General features: G+C 44.6%; 3 protein-coding genes across 9 annotated transcripts in view; 2 read left to right on the top strand and 1 right to left on the bottom strand.

The window, feature by feature from the left end:
- TTBK2 (tau tubulin kinase 2) overlaps positions 1-7094 on the top strand; it is a 113033-nt gene extending 105939 nt beyond the window's left edge. For 4 of the 7 annotated variants that reach the window (XM_075426033.1, XM_075426035.1, XM_075426032.1 and 1 more), the window contains one exon: positions 275-7090. In XM_075426033.1, the coding sequence (XP_075282148.1) occupies positions 275-743 (469 nt within the window). In that variant the 3' untranslated portion in view covers positions 744-7090. Of the gene's footprint in view, positions 1-274 lie in introns of all 7 variants that reach the window. The other 3 variants (XM_075426031.1, XM_075426036.1, XM_075426030.1) reach the window with 3 other exon arrangements.
- Positions 7095-9540: 2446 nt separating this feature from the next.
- On the bottom strand, positions 9541-13175 carry LOC142361922 (uncharacterized). Its single transcript, XM_075426081.1, has 2 exons — positions 12498-13175; positions 9541-11774 (listed from the first exon to the last, which is right to left on the bottom strand). Exons 1-2 carry the CDS (start codon positions 12970-12972, stop codon positions 11098-11100), a joined length of 1152 nt encoding a protein of 383 aa, XP_075282196.1. The 5' UTR covers positions 12973-13175; the 3' UTR covers positions 9541-11097.
- A 191-nt stretch (positions 13176-13366) lies between these two features.
- CDAN1 (codanin 1) overlaps positions 13367-13925 on the top strand; it is a 39113-nt gene continuing 38554 nt past the window's right edge. Inside the window, exon 1 of the mRNA XM_075427417.1 lies at positions 13367-13462. Within this exon, the coding sequence (XP_075283532.1) occupies positions 13367-13462 (96 nt within the window). The remainder of the gene's footprint in view (positions 13463-13925) is intronic.

Here is a 13925-nt window from a genome sequence, read left to right as displayed (position 1 = left end):
CACTTCTTCCAGCACCACCAGGAAATTTCAGTTATCCTATAAACACTTAGGCTGTTTATGTGAGTGAGTTTATGCAAATACAAATACTGTGTTGGTTTGAACAACATAGAAGCCAAAGCCTAGATCCAAACACCTCTACCTTATAGGAAAGTTCAGCTCCAGATGTCTGTTCTGAAATGCAAGCTTATCCCTAGTTTCTAGTGATACTGTGTTTCTATATGAACTTTAGTGAACAGATGGGAACAGAAATAATCTTTCTTCATTTCTTCTTAAGGTTACGCAGATACAGAGTCCTAGGGAGCAGCAGCTCGGACTCAGATCTTATCTCTCGTCTGGCTCAAATCCTACAGAATGGATCTCAAAGACCAAGGAGTACTACCCAGTGTAAGAGTCCAGGATCTCCACATAGTCCAAAAACACCACCCAAAAGCCCTGTCATCCCCCGACGCAGTCCCAGTGCCTCCCCTAGGAGCTCTTCTTTACCCCGTACTGCCAGTTCTTCTCCGTCCCGGGCTGGGAGACCCCATCACGATCAGAGGAGTTCATCCCCACATCTTGGGAGGAGTAAATCACCTCCTAGCCATTCAGGCTCCTCATCTTCTAGGAGATCTTGCCAACAAGAGCACTGCTGCAACAAACCAAGCAAGAATGGTCTGAAAGGATCTGGCAATTCCTTCCACCATTCCCCAAACCCTAAGACTCCCACAGGAAAAAGCAAATCAACCACTAAGCTTAGCAGATAGGAACTGGGCCTTGACAGGTATAAAGCCTCCTCCTAAACCTGATGCATGTTGTGTCTGTGTACTGTGTATTTAAAAAAAAAAAATCGAAAAAAATATATCAAAAAAAACGATGTTGAATCTACACTTTTTAAAGAAAGTAAGCATCATAAACTATTCATGAGAAAGCATATTGTGTAAATCAGTGGCCAGGCATTGCTTAAGAGCAGGCAGCAAGCAGATCCATGAGAGGGGAAGTAGAGGCCAGGATAAGAATGACTAGGTAGTCAAAGAGGTGCAATGTATTTAGAGTAACAAATATCTCTGAGTATTTTAAAATGGTTTTTATTTCTGTTCTTAGTTTACCTAGCTAGAAGATTTGGTCTAATTATTTAAGGCCTTACATACTCAAGGAGTAGGTCAGAAAACCTGGAACAGTTATTCCCAAAATGACTTCACCACTTGGGAGATAAGTACTGCTCAAGCATGTCTTTGCAGTTTTAAAAAAGCACACAGTTTATAAGATGATGGTATTTCTACCTTCTAAGTCTCTTCCATTTTGAGCTGCACACATCTCTGAGTCACTCAGTGCTCATCTTGTCCCCTGTCGATCATTGCACAGTTTTTTTACCTAAGGGAGTATCATATACCTTGCCCCTTCTTGACACTGGTGACATTCTAAAAATTAACATTTGCCAAAATGTTTTTATAGCTATATTCTTTAGAAATTTGTTTAGTACTAATTTGGATTCAAGAAGGTAATTCTCAGTTCTACATCATACATCATAGACTTCTTTGGGGGTCATAGTGGGGTTCTTCAAACTGCATTAGGTAGAATTTGGAAAAGCATTGCTGTCTAGGAAATGAGAGAAAGGAGGAGATGTCTGCACTTCACTGAATGTTGCAGATTTACAATAAATTGCAACGTAAGTTAGAAAATAAGTTAGAAAACAAGTCAGAAAACAGAAGTACCTTTTCTCCCTTAACTCAGCTGCAAAAAGAACCCTTGTTATTGCTGGCTTTTGTTTTTCTGTTAGTTATGGATCACTTAAACCACTGATCTTCCTGTGCAGAGATGATTACCAACCAAGATTTGCTTTTTTGGTCAGTTGTTTTTTACAAACATGAAAGGTGAAACAGAGATGAGCAGATTGTCTATTTTGTGAACTTAGTACATTATAGGTGACAGAAATATACATAACACTGGTACAAAAGCTGGATAAGAGTATTAGTCATCAAAGCAAAATATACAGAAAGCAATCTGAGATATTTTTAATGTTGGATTCTTGTCCTTCTTTTGCCCAAATGTTTTTTTGATAGCCAAACTTCGCTGTCTGTCAGTAAAGTCCATGGTGTCTAATTCCTTCCCAACTTTGTTTGGTAGTTACTTAATAATCTCTTGTGCTTTACAGGATCTCTGTAGGGAACGTAATGGTACAGCACCTTTTGCTATATTCAGAAGAGAATAGTGGGCCAGAATGGTAACACACAAGAACGCAAGCCTGAGAAAGATGCAGCCAGCTCTCCGTCATTATTCCTGTTGTGCGGAGGCTGGATGCATAGGAGACTTGTCAGTTACTGATCTGCTTGCTGTAGTCATATGCCTCTCCAGCCAGCATCTGTGCTTTTTTATTTAACCTCTGCCAAATGAATACCTTTGGATTAAAAAGGGAGTATTTTGTCTCTGAGCTAACACATTCTAATGCTGCATTAAAGCTGCCCTGAAGCTGCACTGAATTTCACTTGCTTTGTCAGACTATGTTGCGGGGTTTTTTTCTTTTCTTACTATGAATATGTATATTGTTTCCCATACGTAATGTAGCACAGTGTGGAACCTTAATTTCATTCAGGTTTCAAGCACTACAGATGAATGCAATAGGTAGGGTATACCTGCTTTTTCTGAAGAAACTGTACCATTGGAAAGTCTTATTCCTTTGTATTATATTGTATAATAGGTGCTATACCAATAATTGCATGTCCTCATGGTAAATTATATAATATAAATATTTATATATATATATACATATATGTATATGCTTATATAAACTCATTCTTTCTCATTTTTCATTTATATTTATGGACCACAAATAATACAGTTCCCCTTCTGTTAGTTCCTGAATACTTTTGGCGTTACATCTTCTATTTCCCTCCAAAAATTTCTGGAGTGCACAAACTCTAATAGCCTTTATACCTTGGTACAAGACTGAAAGACTGCTGGTTTCTCAACCAGCCAGTGTTTTGTCTTGCAGCTTGTTATTTTGCTTTATAATTTTGTGTGTGCACTTGCATACGGAATAAGAACAGAGACTCTAAGGTATTTTTATTTTTTATTACAAATAGGGCTTGTGGTTACTCATTTTTATTTCATCATGTCAGTTCTTAATTGTTATGAATACTCGTCATATAGGAGCAGTGACAGTCAATGAAGACCTAACAGATGAGTGTGACAACAACAAATTCCATCTTTTCCTTCCTGTTTTCCTCATGTTTCCTTACGGTACACCGTAAAGAGAATTTGGTCCCATTGTGATATTTTTGCCCTGGTCACTGCTGGAATTGTTTGTTAAGGTGGTGTGGCAGCCTATGATTATTTTTCCTCCCCTCTCCCTTATTTCTGAAAAGCATTTATTATGGTCTTGTACACTTATTCTTACATTGACATGGTCAGTTTTAATAGGTAGCCATTTTATGTATTCTTGCCTGAAATGCTGAAGTTGAGGTGTTTATATTTTCCCAAGTGTAGCAGGATCCAGAAACAGGTAATTGTTTACAGATGAGAAAGAATATAACACCTAAGGATTTTTTTTATGCTGTTTTCAAAGTACAGACTTGTCCATTGTTACACATTACTATGTAAAATAAATCAATGCTGTAGAAATTCACTTGTACTTGAACTACTTGCCAATGTAAAAATAGTAAACTATGCCAAAACCGAGAAAGAGATAGAAGTCATGATCGATGACCCAGGCTTCTTTCAGTGCAGAGAAAGGTAAAAGGACTGTATAGCCCCAGCTGCTTTTCGCTGTGGATTCAGCGGGATTTAGTGAGAAAATCATGAAGACATGAATGGAGGAGCAATTGTGAATAACTTGTGTTGAACCACCCACTCTTCTGGAGTTTTTCATTGCTTGATAACCTCCACCCTAAAGTTTACAGCAAATTTGGACATATTCTTGTCTTGAATTCTGCATGTTTGAGATCAAGCTTTCTCGCATACCTCACTAAACAGTCTTGAGATAAAGGGGAGATCTGGTCCTATATGTTTAAAAATAGCTTGAAATATTTTTCGTCTGAAAAAGACTTGCAAGAGCCTCATAATTTACAATTTTTAGTAGTATGATATTAACTATAGCTGGGAAAACACGATTTTTATTTTACATATATAAATATGCATTTGTACATAAGTGTATCTATATATACTTATATAGATACTGTATATTATATAGAAACATATATACATACATACATATGTGTGTATATACATATAGATGGGAACAGTCTCAGCTATTGCATCCTGTTTATTGGAATTCATTTGCCATAGTGAGCCGAGGCCTGTTTTGCTTTGATTTACTCTGATCTCTTCACCTACCATAAAAATAATCACTGTGATTCTGTGATTCTGTGATTAATTTTTCTATGCCCTAATTCTGATTCTGTTTCTTTTCCATATTACAAGGCCTGATCCTGTAGTCCTGCTTGGGCAAAACTCCCATAAGTCCTGCTTACTACAGTGAGATTTATGCGATGGTTGACTGTAATGCTGCAAAAAAAATCTTTTTGATGAGAATGTAGACGAAGCAAGACTTACAGTACAGGCTCTTTACTGTAAACAGAATTTTTCCATAATGAATTGGACATTTTTGTGGAACACTAAGAGGCATAAACTCTGGTAAGAAGAAAATTATTATTCCAATTTCTTAAAAGGGTCTAATGGCCAACTAGCGATATGTGCCTCCAATTTTATAAATATGTTAAGTGAGAGAGGAATATTCTGAAAAGGAATAGGAGACTAAAAGAGAGCTCAAAGTCAAACTGGTGTCTCGTTATAGGCCTATAATACATTGACCTTAATTTTTTCATGCAGGACTGAACCTGTGCAGTGACGAGGGCCATGCCTGTCTTGTCAATTCCAGTGAGCAAGTGGCTGCTCAGGTGTCTTAGGTTAACGCCGTGATTCCCTATGGGGCATTCTCTGTGTGCTTTTGCAGTGTAAGGACTGGTCAGAGAACTGTCAGCTGTCTAAAGAAAAAGTCTTGATGATTATCCACGATTGCTTTCTTCAGCTGGTAAAAGCTTTGGATACTCATTCCTGTTTCTGAAACTTGTTGAACAGTGCATAATATTTTTATTCTACTTCTTTTTGCTAATCAAGTAGGCAGTGAACTGAAGGGGTTGGTTTGCTGTTTTGCTTTTGGCACAGATATCATTAGTTGCAATTACTGCAATTTTCAGTAACCGGTAATGCTGGTAATAGGAAGCGAGGTTCAGTGTTTTGACTTCATGCAATATATAGGCATAGGTCATACATTTCTTAGCCGATATGTGCATATCGCATAAACACGCACCTCACACAAGAATACCTCAGCTGTCTGCTTGAAGCCAGTCTTCCTTTTCTCTACATATAACATTTGTAAAAGAGAAATGATATAAAAGTCAGCCTGGATTGTGTAATAATTGTCTGGAATTATCTCAAGATACTGTCAAGTGCTTAAAAGTTTTTAGCACTCATTTTCCTTTGGTTTAAATAATCAGGCTTTTAAATATTAACTTTTGAGGTTTTTTGGGTTTTTTAAGGAAAAATGCATAGGAGTGCATTGTTTTGAAGTCTAATGTATTAACTTGGCAATGACTCTAGCCGTCCAGGTTTGAACACGTAGGCTGATTTTGCTCTCCAGTGTTGGTAACACATTCTCTCTTATCAGAAATAGTGACAAACCCAAATGTTAGAATATGTCACTTGTGTATTTTGCTTTTGTTTCTCCTCTGCATGGAGAGCTTGGATCCTTGGGAATCCTTGCTGTTCTTGTGCAGGTGAAACTTTCATTAAAATCAGTATAGAGTCTTGTTTTGTTGAGTTTTGTTCTTCTGTTTGGGGAACTGAAGGAATAAACTCACTCTATAAATATCATATTTGAAGTTGCTGTATTTTAAATTGGAAATGCTTATATTTTATTACTGTTATGACATGCCATGCCTTTTGATCTCTGCTTTTCTGTAAGAATTACTGGTGAGAGCCAGCTTCGGCCAAGAGTACAAAGTGGTTTCTTCTAAACAATACCACAAGTGGGCTACTCATATGAGGTTCTGATCATCCACAACTGTCTGTGGGAATTCAGCTGGAATTAATTGGAGTTACAGATGTTTATTTCCTTTTGAGATCACTTGATCATTGACCTAACTTTATGTAAAGGACCTGTAATAACAGCAGACCAGCTTGCTCCAAAAGATACAGTACAATCAGTTTGGTCTGCCTGGCTTCAAACCCTTTTAAACCCGTATCTGCTGTGGCAGGCAAGGTCATAAAGGTTTGACACAAAGTGATGTGGGATTTTTTTGGCTGTGTCACATCTTTTTCCACTGACGAGATCTGGATTGGTTACCTAGCAGCCTTCTCTGCGTCCTCTTTACTTCGTTTGGCTAGAAAGCAAGATTTGAAACTATTCCCTAACTTCTAACTAACTTTCTATAAAGTCAGCCCAGAAACAAGTTGCACTGTTTGTGCTAACAGGTGTCAATTTTCAAATGCTTTCCTATGACTATCCAAACCAGTAAATCAAGGAAATCACCAGCAATGCCTTCAGACAAGTGCTGACTTTTTGAAGCTGTCAACCAATGGCTGCTAATCTAAAACCTCTGGGCAATACCACAAAGAATGAAAACTGTGTATTAATTAAAAATACAGTGTTGCCACCCCATAAGAAATTAAGCACCTAATAGTAAAATCTGCAGCTTGATTAAAGTAAGTGGAAAGTAGTTCCAAGATTGTTTGTTACCATTGAGCAAGACAAATGTTGAGTCCTTCAAATTCTCTTGCTCAGTAATTGCAGTTCCCTTCCCCTCCTTGGAAGTCTTCTAAGCCATTCTTTTCCTTTTTAAGTTTGCTCAGGCACCCAACAACATAAAGAGTTAATGCCCTTGTAATGGTCATTTGTACATAGAGTTGTAATTATTTATTTTCTCATTTGTACCATATCAAGGCTTTGTACAATGTTTTAAGTTTTGTTTGCAAATTATTTTGTATTTTATTTTTATAAACTGGTTCTAAATAAAATATTCATTCAGCATGCAAAACTTCAATTCTTGATTGTGTTTGTATAATAATTTAGTTATTTATAAAGCTTCGGTTGATTTTTTTCAATATTTTTTACTGTTGTAACCCTGTACTTCAGGGTGATTTTTTTTTTTCCTGTTACAAGAAAGCAAAAAGGAAGTGTCTGTTGGTACTACTGCAACATGAGTCATGTCCATATTGCAAGTCGGAATGATTGGATCAATAGAAGTTTTGCTGATGTAGTAGGCTCATGTGTTGTATATTCATAAGAATGGAAAAACTCAACTGGCGTCCTCAGAAACCTCCCTTTCTATTTGCTCTTGCTCTTATCCATACTGTCTGTATTCAGCCAAACAATAAATCATTGCCACAGCCAGACTGGATCAATTTTAGTAACAATATGGTGGATTCCAGCCTTGTCATTCTGAAAAGCCAGCTACTTCTTCCCCCCCCCCCCCCCCCCCCCTCAAAATTGTAATTTCTTATTTAGGCAGAGGCCACTATATTTGATTTCTTTGGAGATGATCAGCTGCCTGGATGTAGTCACTGAGCTTTTACAGCCTCTTGAGGAGATCTGTCTCGCCCTCTGTACAATACACTTCAGTGGCAGATAGCTGAGGAATGAATAAACGGAAGTTGTTACTGAATCTGAGCAGTTTGTGCTATATGGAAATGCAGTGTTAAACTACGAGTTGCTCTGGTTTTGCTCCAAGATCCTTTCATTAATCTTTCTAGTAAAATTAGGTAAAAGTAGACCATAGTATCATCAAAATTTGTATTTGTGGTTATGTGCCTGCCATGTCTTAGTCCTTGTATGCTGTGGAAAATAGGGCCCACTCTTTGCATAGCAGAACAAGGTTTTTAGGGAAGTCCAGAAGAACTGGAGAGAATTCCCTGGATCTCTTTCTTGGCATTATCACGGTTATGCCTTGTATGTAAGGCAAATTAAAAGCCAGCTCTGCCCCTTTTCAAATCATTAGATCTTAGGAAGAAATTCTTCACTATGAGGGCGGTGAGGCACTGGCACAGGTTGCCCAGAGAAGCTGTGGCTGCCCCCTCCCTGGCAGTGTTCAAGGCCAGGCTGGATGGGGCTTTGAGCAACCTGGTCTACCGGAAGGTGCCCCTGCTTATGGCAGGGGGGGTGGAACTAGATGACATTTAAGGTCCCTTCCAACCCAAACCCTTCTATGTTTCAGTGACTGGCAGTATTTTCATTAAGCTTCATGACCAGGTCATTAGCTGTTGTCATTTATATGAATAGCCCAAATTGCTTCACAGGACAGGAAGCAAATTGGGAATTCATTTACTCAGTAACATCCCAAGAGAATGATGACTCATATTCTGTTAAGAGCAGCCAGAAACTGAATGGCATGCTTCTGGATGGTGCATGCTTCTAGTGCTCACAACGAAACCATTGTTTGGTCACATAAAGGGTGTATAAAGAAGCCAGAAGTATTAATTTGAAGATGAAAATAACAAATTTGCGCACTCTTTACTGGCGACCGGTATCTCAGTATCTTTCCCTGTTTAAACTATTATGTAAGTTTGGATTATACCAGAAATGGAAGAGTGGTTTTGATCTGGCTCCAGTACGCACTAGCGGTACAACTGACAGGGTATGGGAAAGAAGCGGGATGGGAACAAAGATGCTGTGGCAAATCAGTGTTAAGGTCTGGTAGCTGTCTGACCACTGAAGGGTCTTTTAGCATTGCCTGGCTTGTCATCTTCATTCATACAGGAGATCCAGTCTGCCCACTCTGCTCTCAGGACCTTGCTGAGCTTTTCTGCACTTGCACTGTAGCTTCCTCTCCTTTGAATTGGTACTTGATCATGAGAAAGCTATACAACACACACAAGCCAGCTCTCCCTAGAAATGCTGTAGTAAGTGATATTCAAGAATTAACACAGGTAAGAACTGGCTGTTGCAATGTGGACAAGCTCAAACTGCTGCCCAGAAGGACCAGGTAAACTTTAGATGACATTTTGCTAATCTACCTGGAATGTCACGGTAGCGTTAATTGGCATCTTTGTGCACGAGAACAAAATACAAACTAAGGATGCCTTCTTCAGTTGCAGAAAACACTGCTCGAGAGAGCCCACCTGTACTAAAGGGGGAGAAATACGGATTCCAATAGGTTAATTTAGAACGCTTTTAACAACATATAGACTCAAAAATCAGATTTAGGATTAGTTCTTTCCTGTTTTTGAAACCAGCAATTTATGATTAAGGTAGTGATACCTGTCACCCACGCCGTAAACCTGAAAATGAGAACCTCCTCTTCTTCAAGGCATTAATCCCAATTAACAACATGCCGTACATGTTTTAATTTTGTGAGATATTTGCATATTTAACTCCATCTATGATACTGAAGGGAAACGCTAACAATGAGACTACCCTGCGTTCATGTTTTATGAGGCAGCAGCTGTTGGTTTTTGAGGCCTATCTGTGTGTGATTGGTACACCATAATGGTTATTACGGCAGAAGTAAAAGAAAGTACTTAGAAGTACATTTTCATATGGTATAGTGCTCTGTCAAACCGACTGAAAAAATGACATATCTTGCCCTATGATTACATGTTCTTAGGTTGCTAGGAGAGGGACAACTGGGTAGCCATTCTCTGTGTCATTTGTATTTGCTGAATTCTTGCAGCAGGAACACTTGTGCAAAATGACTGGAAAACTAGAGGCAGCTCGTCATTGCTATAGGCCAAATTTATCTGTAGAACTTTAATAGTGGTGATAAATGCTTACGAAGAGGACCTGCATGATTTTTCAGGCCATCAGATAAAATTGCAGGTGAGAGGGTTTTTGTTTCCCCTACAGTACAGACACTGGACATACGGACAAAGCACCTCTGCCAATTTTGAATTGTGCAAAGTAGAGCGACTCTAATAAATAAGCTTTAAACATACCAGCCTTAACCACATCTTAAGAGTAGTGACAGTGACAATAGTTTCCTCCTATCTAAATATGAAAAGGGTATTTTTCTTTTTCACATCAGGATAAAATGATTCCTTTGTGCTTGTTTCAGAGTTGACACTTAACAGGTCACTTTGTGCTCCAACTCTTCCTCGTCTGTCTGCTTTGTTGGATATATAGTTAAGAGAATGAAAGATTTTACTCTGCAACAGGTGAAGATGAAAGCTTCATAAGCTATGCAAGAACGCTTGTTCTGTCTGGAGCGAAGTCAGCCCCTGCCTCCTGTCATTTGTTTAACAGCAAATCTAGCTCCTGTTTCATGTAAAACAATCACGAAACTTTTTTCTCTCTGTATTTCAAATATTGTGGTATTGATTCCAGAAAGCATGCAAAATCTGGTGAAGATACAGCCTGCTTGTAAACCATATGGGGAAAAATTATTCCATGTTGAAACCAGGCATCACTTATCAATTACTATTTTTTGCTGTATTTCTCTGTTTTAACCATGTGACAAGAAAAAGCCTACCCTGCTAGCGCGGTAAAACAAAATACCTCCGAGGAGAAGGTGCATTCGACAAACTGGGAACGAACAATAGCCAGGTGAAGCAATGCTGCATGAATTCTGAGGAGTACGTTCATGAATTGACAGCTCCATTCCTGGAGTTAAGCAGCTATGTCAAACTCTTCCTGCGATGCCTTGCACAGCTCAGACTTACAAAAGCGACAGCCAACAACCAAGCAAACACCCTTGACATGATTAGAAAAAGCAAGTACTTACTTCAAAAAACAACTACTTCTGACGTTTAATCAAAAAAACTAAGCAACCTGTGTAAGACAGTTCCTGCCAGTCAGTAACCATAATGTTACTTTTTTACCCCACTCTCATGCCTTTTATTCTTCAAAAGGTCACATTAAACAAAGGATGATACAGACAAGAGTCTTAATCAAAATAAATCTGTTTTTTTGTTCGGTTGTTTTTTTGAGAGAGTAAGAGGATAAAGACAACAGAAGAAAGTTATTAGCCAACTGCAACAGAGTTAACAAACAGCAGACTGGCAATTAGTGTTTAATGCCATTGATAGCGAAATGTTTCCCACTGGGAAAAACGTGGGAGGCAAGTCCACTTTGCTCCGTTGAAGTCACAGGCCGGAGCAGAACATACAACAGCACCTAATACCAAAGTCACTTTACATATATTCAAGTTTTTGCACGTCTGCAAAGCAGAAGTAGTAGCAGCCATTTGGATGTTCTTTCTTAACGGTTGTCAGGGGGTGCCTAGGAAACTCAGAAGGACCTGGTTCTTGTGAGGTGGAGCTGGAGCTGCAGCTGCTGCTCCTGCTGCTGCTTCCAGCCACCTGCGCTCTCCCTCTGTCCTCAGTGGGGGAGACCTGTGGGGAACCCGGGCTCAGGTACCCAGCTGCGGTCTGAGTGGAAGTGGTGACATACGTGGCCGGGCCAGTGTTGTTTTTCATATAGACATTTTTGATGGCAACAAGCGTATGCGCCATGATGCTGACACTGTTACTCAGATCCTGCATGCTTTGCTGCAGCAGCCGAAGATTGTGGTTGACGCTGTCAAAGCCAGACTGGATCACCTGCATCTGGGTCTGCTGAATCTGCACCAGGTCCTCTTCAGTTATTTCGTTTTGGTCTGCCTGGGACCTGCCTTTTGTTTTGGCTTTTACTTTCCCGGAGGAACCACCGCCTGATGTCCCCAGAAAAGGTAGCTGTTCTTGGCTAGGTGGAACCACCGCCATGTCCTCGGAGCTTTCTTCTGGCTCCACCACCTTCACTACTATTTCTTCTTTGAGGTTCATCTTCTCCAGACTGGACTGATGTGATGGGCCAGGATTGTCAGTAAACCCTAGAGATGGGGGGAGAGGAAAAGCAAAGGAGAGTCAGTGAGAAACTTCATGATCTCAGTGGTCGGTGAAATGTGCTCTCGTCCACTAAGCACTAATGTTAGTCCTTGAACCAAGACTCTACAACTCGCACCACGTTATCTCTGATGCTTTCAGAATACATATTACCTCGACAGGTGGGGAAAAACCCATCAAGACACACTCACCAGTTAACCATATATTTGCGTACTACAGATCCCTTACAGATCCCACCGCAGAAGCCGAACTTTAGGTTCCAAGAGTCAAAGTTCATTGCAAGCTCACGCCATGCTCTACCGTGCACGCGGCGACACGTAACAGCCCCTCTGAAACACGGCAACTGCAGGAACTCCCGTGGCGGTACCGACGGTGACCGTTCCAGTGCACTAACGCTATCTCTCTGGTAAAGCACAAAGTCACGTACGCACAGCGCTTTGCACCGCCTCGAACTGCGCGGGGTTTACGCTCTGGTGCTGTTTTGACGCATCGCCGACCCGCAGCACGAAACCCGCCGGGTTCGCGCACGTAGGTGTAGGCGCGCTGCTCACTGCCAGGCGCAGCAGGCAGTTACCCGAACCGCGCGCTGCCAGGCGGGGCTCGAACCCGCGGTCCCCCTGCGGGCACGCCGCGGGCCGGCGCCCACCCCCCCCCGGCCCGGGGCAGCGCCGTGGTGGTGCGGGGGTGGGGGGTGTCGGTCCGGCACTCACCCATCTGCCCCACGACGGCGCCGGGCAGCTCCAGCGTGTCGATGCCGCCCACGATGGGCACGGCCTCGGCGGGCAGCAGGGAGCCGTAGGCGCGGGGGTGGTGGCGGTGGTGAAGGTGGCGGCGGGCGGGCGGGGCGGCGGCGGGCGGCATCTCCTCGGGGGCCAGGAGCAGGCCGAGGGCGGCGGCGGGGCCCGGCGGCCCGCAGCCCTGCGAGAGGCGGCAGAGCTTGCTGCGGTCGCGGCGCTTCAGGTCCCGCCAGCGCTTCTTCAGGTCCTCCACGTCGCGGGGGCAGGCGGCCACCGGGTTCACCTTGTGCCGGATCAGCTCCCACACCTTCCGCTTCTGGCCCGGGGAGGCACGGCCCGGCCCCGCCGCGAACAGCAGCCGCTCGTGCTTCAGCACCTGCTCGATCAGCACCTCCGTCTCCGCCTCGTTGAAATTCGCCTTGCGCCGCTTGGGCGAGTCCTCGGCCATCCTCCGCTGCTGGGGGCCGGGGCAGCCCCCGCCCGGAGCCGGCGGGCGGGCGCGGAGCCGCGGGGGGCGCCGCTGCCCCTGCCCCTGGTCCCGGCCCGCGAGCGCTTCCGCCGCTAGGCCGGGCCCCGAGCCCTGCCGGGGAAGCAAATACCGCGCATGAGAGGAAAAGACGCGCACGGGCCGGCGCAGGCGCCCCGTGCCCCGCGTATTGACATGAGGAGGGGGGCTCGGCCCCCGGCCCGGCCCGCGCCGGCCCCGCCCCCGCCCGCCTCCCCGGCGGGAATCCCCGCCGCCGCCCCGCCCCCCGCTCGGGGTCGGGGGGGGCACACGCGCGAGGGGCCCGCCCGCAGCCGGCGCCGGCCCGCCCCCGCCGCGGGTTGCGCGCGTGCTCGGCATGGCGGCCGTTTTGGAGCTGCTGCTGCAGGAGGAGGTGGCGGTCGGCGCCGTGGTGCGATGGCTCCGGCACGGGCCCGGCTGCCGCCCCCCTGAGGTAACGCGCGCCCGCCCGCCGCGCCACCCCCCCCCCAGCTCCCTCCGCCGCCGCGGGCCGGGGCCGTGCGGGGAAGTTTGCCCGCCCCGGCGCCGCTGCGAGGGGCGAAACCCGCGTGGGTCAGGCCGGGGCCGCGGCGAGGGGCCCGTCTGTGGCCGGGAGCTGGGGGCGAGCTCCGTCGAACAGCCGGCGGCACCGCCCCCGCCGCGGGCGGGCTCTGCGCAGAGCGGCGGGAAGGCGAGGCCGCCGACGGGGATCTGCCGGGCGGGGCAGTGCCGCTGCCGAAGCCGTTCAGAGGCGCAGGGCTGAGCCCGGCGGGAGCTCAGCGCCGCCCGGGCCGGCGGCCTCCGGCGGGCGGTGGCGCGGAGCCGGGGCCGAGGCGGCGGAGGGCCGGGCCGGGCCGGGCGGCGGCACGGGAAGCGAGACGCGGAGGCGGTGCCTGGGTCCCCTGGCTGCCGGGTGC

This window comes from Opisthocomus hoazin, chromosome 7, assembly GCF_030867145.1.
Source record: "Opisthocomus hoazin isolate bOpiHoa1 chromosome 7, bOpiHoa1.hap1, whole genome shotgun sequence".
Taxonomy (NCBI): Eukaryota; Metazoa; Chordata; class Aves; order Opisthocomiformes; family Opisthocomidae; genus Opisthocomus; species Opisthocomus hoazin.
The sequence above is the reverse complement of the archived record's forward strand: the minus strand, read 5'-3'. Positions and strand labels throughout refer to the sequence as shown.

Coding starts and splice junctions, on each gene's coding strand:
- LOC142361922 (XM_075426081.1), bottom strand. CDS start 12,972: ATGGCCGAGGACTCGCCCAAGCGGCGCAAGGCGAATTTCAACGAGGCG. Junction 11,775..12,497: donor CGCCGTCGTGGGGCAGATGG/GTGAGTGCCGGA, acceptor CCCCATCTCTAG/GGTTTACTGACAATCCTGGC.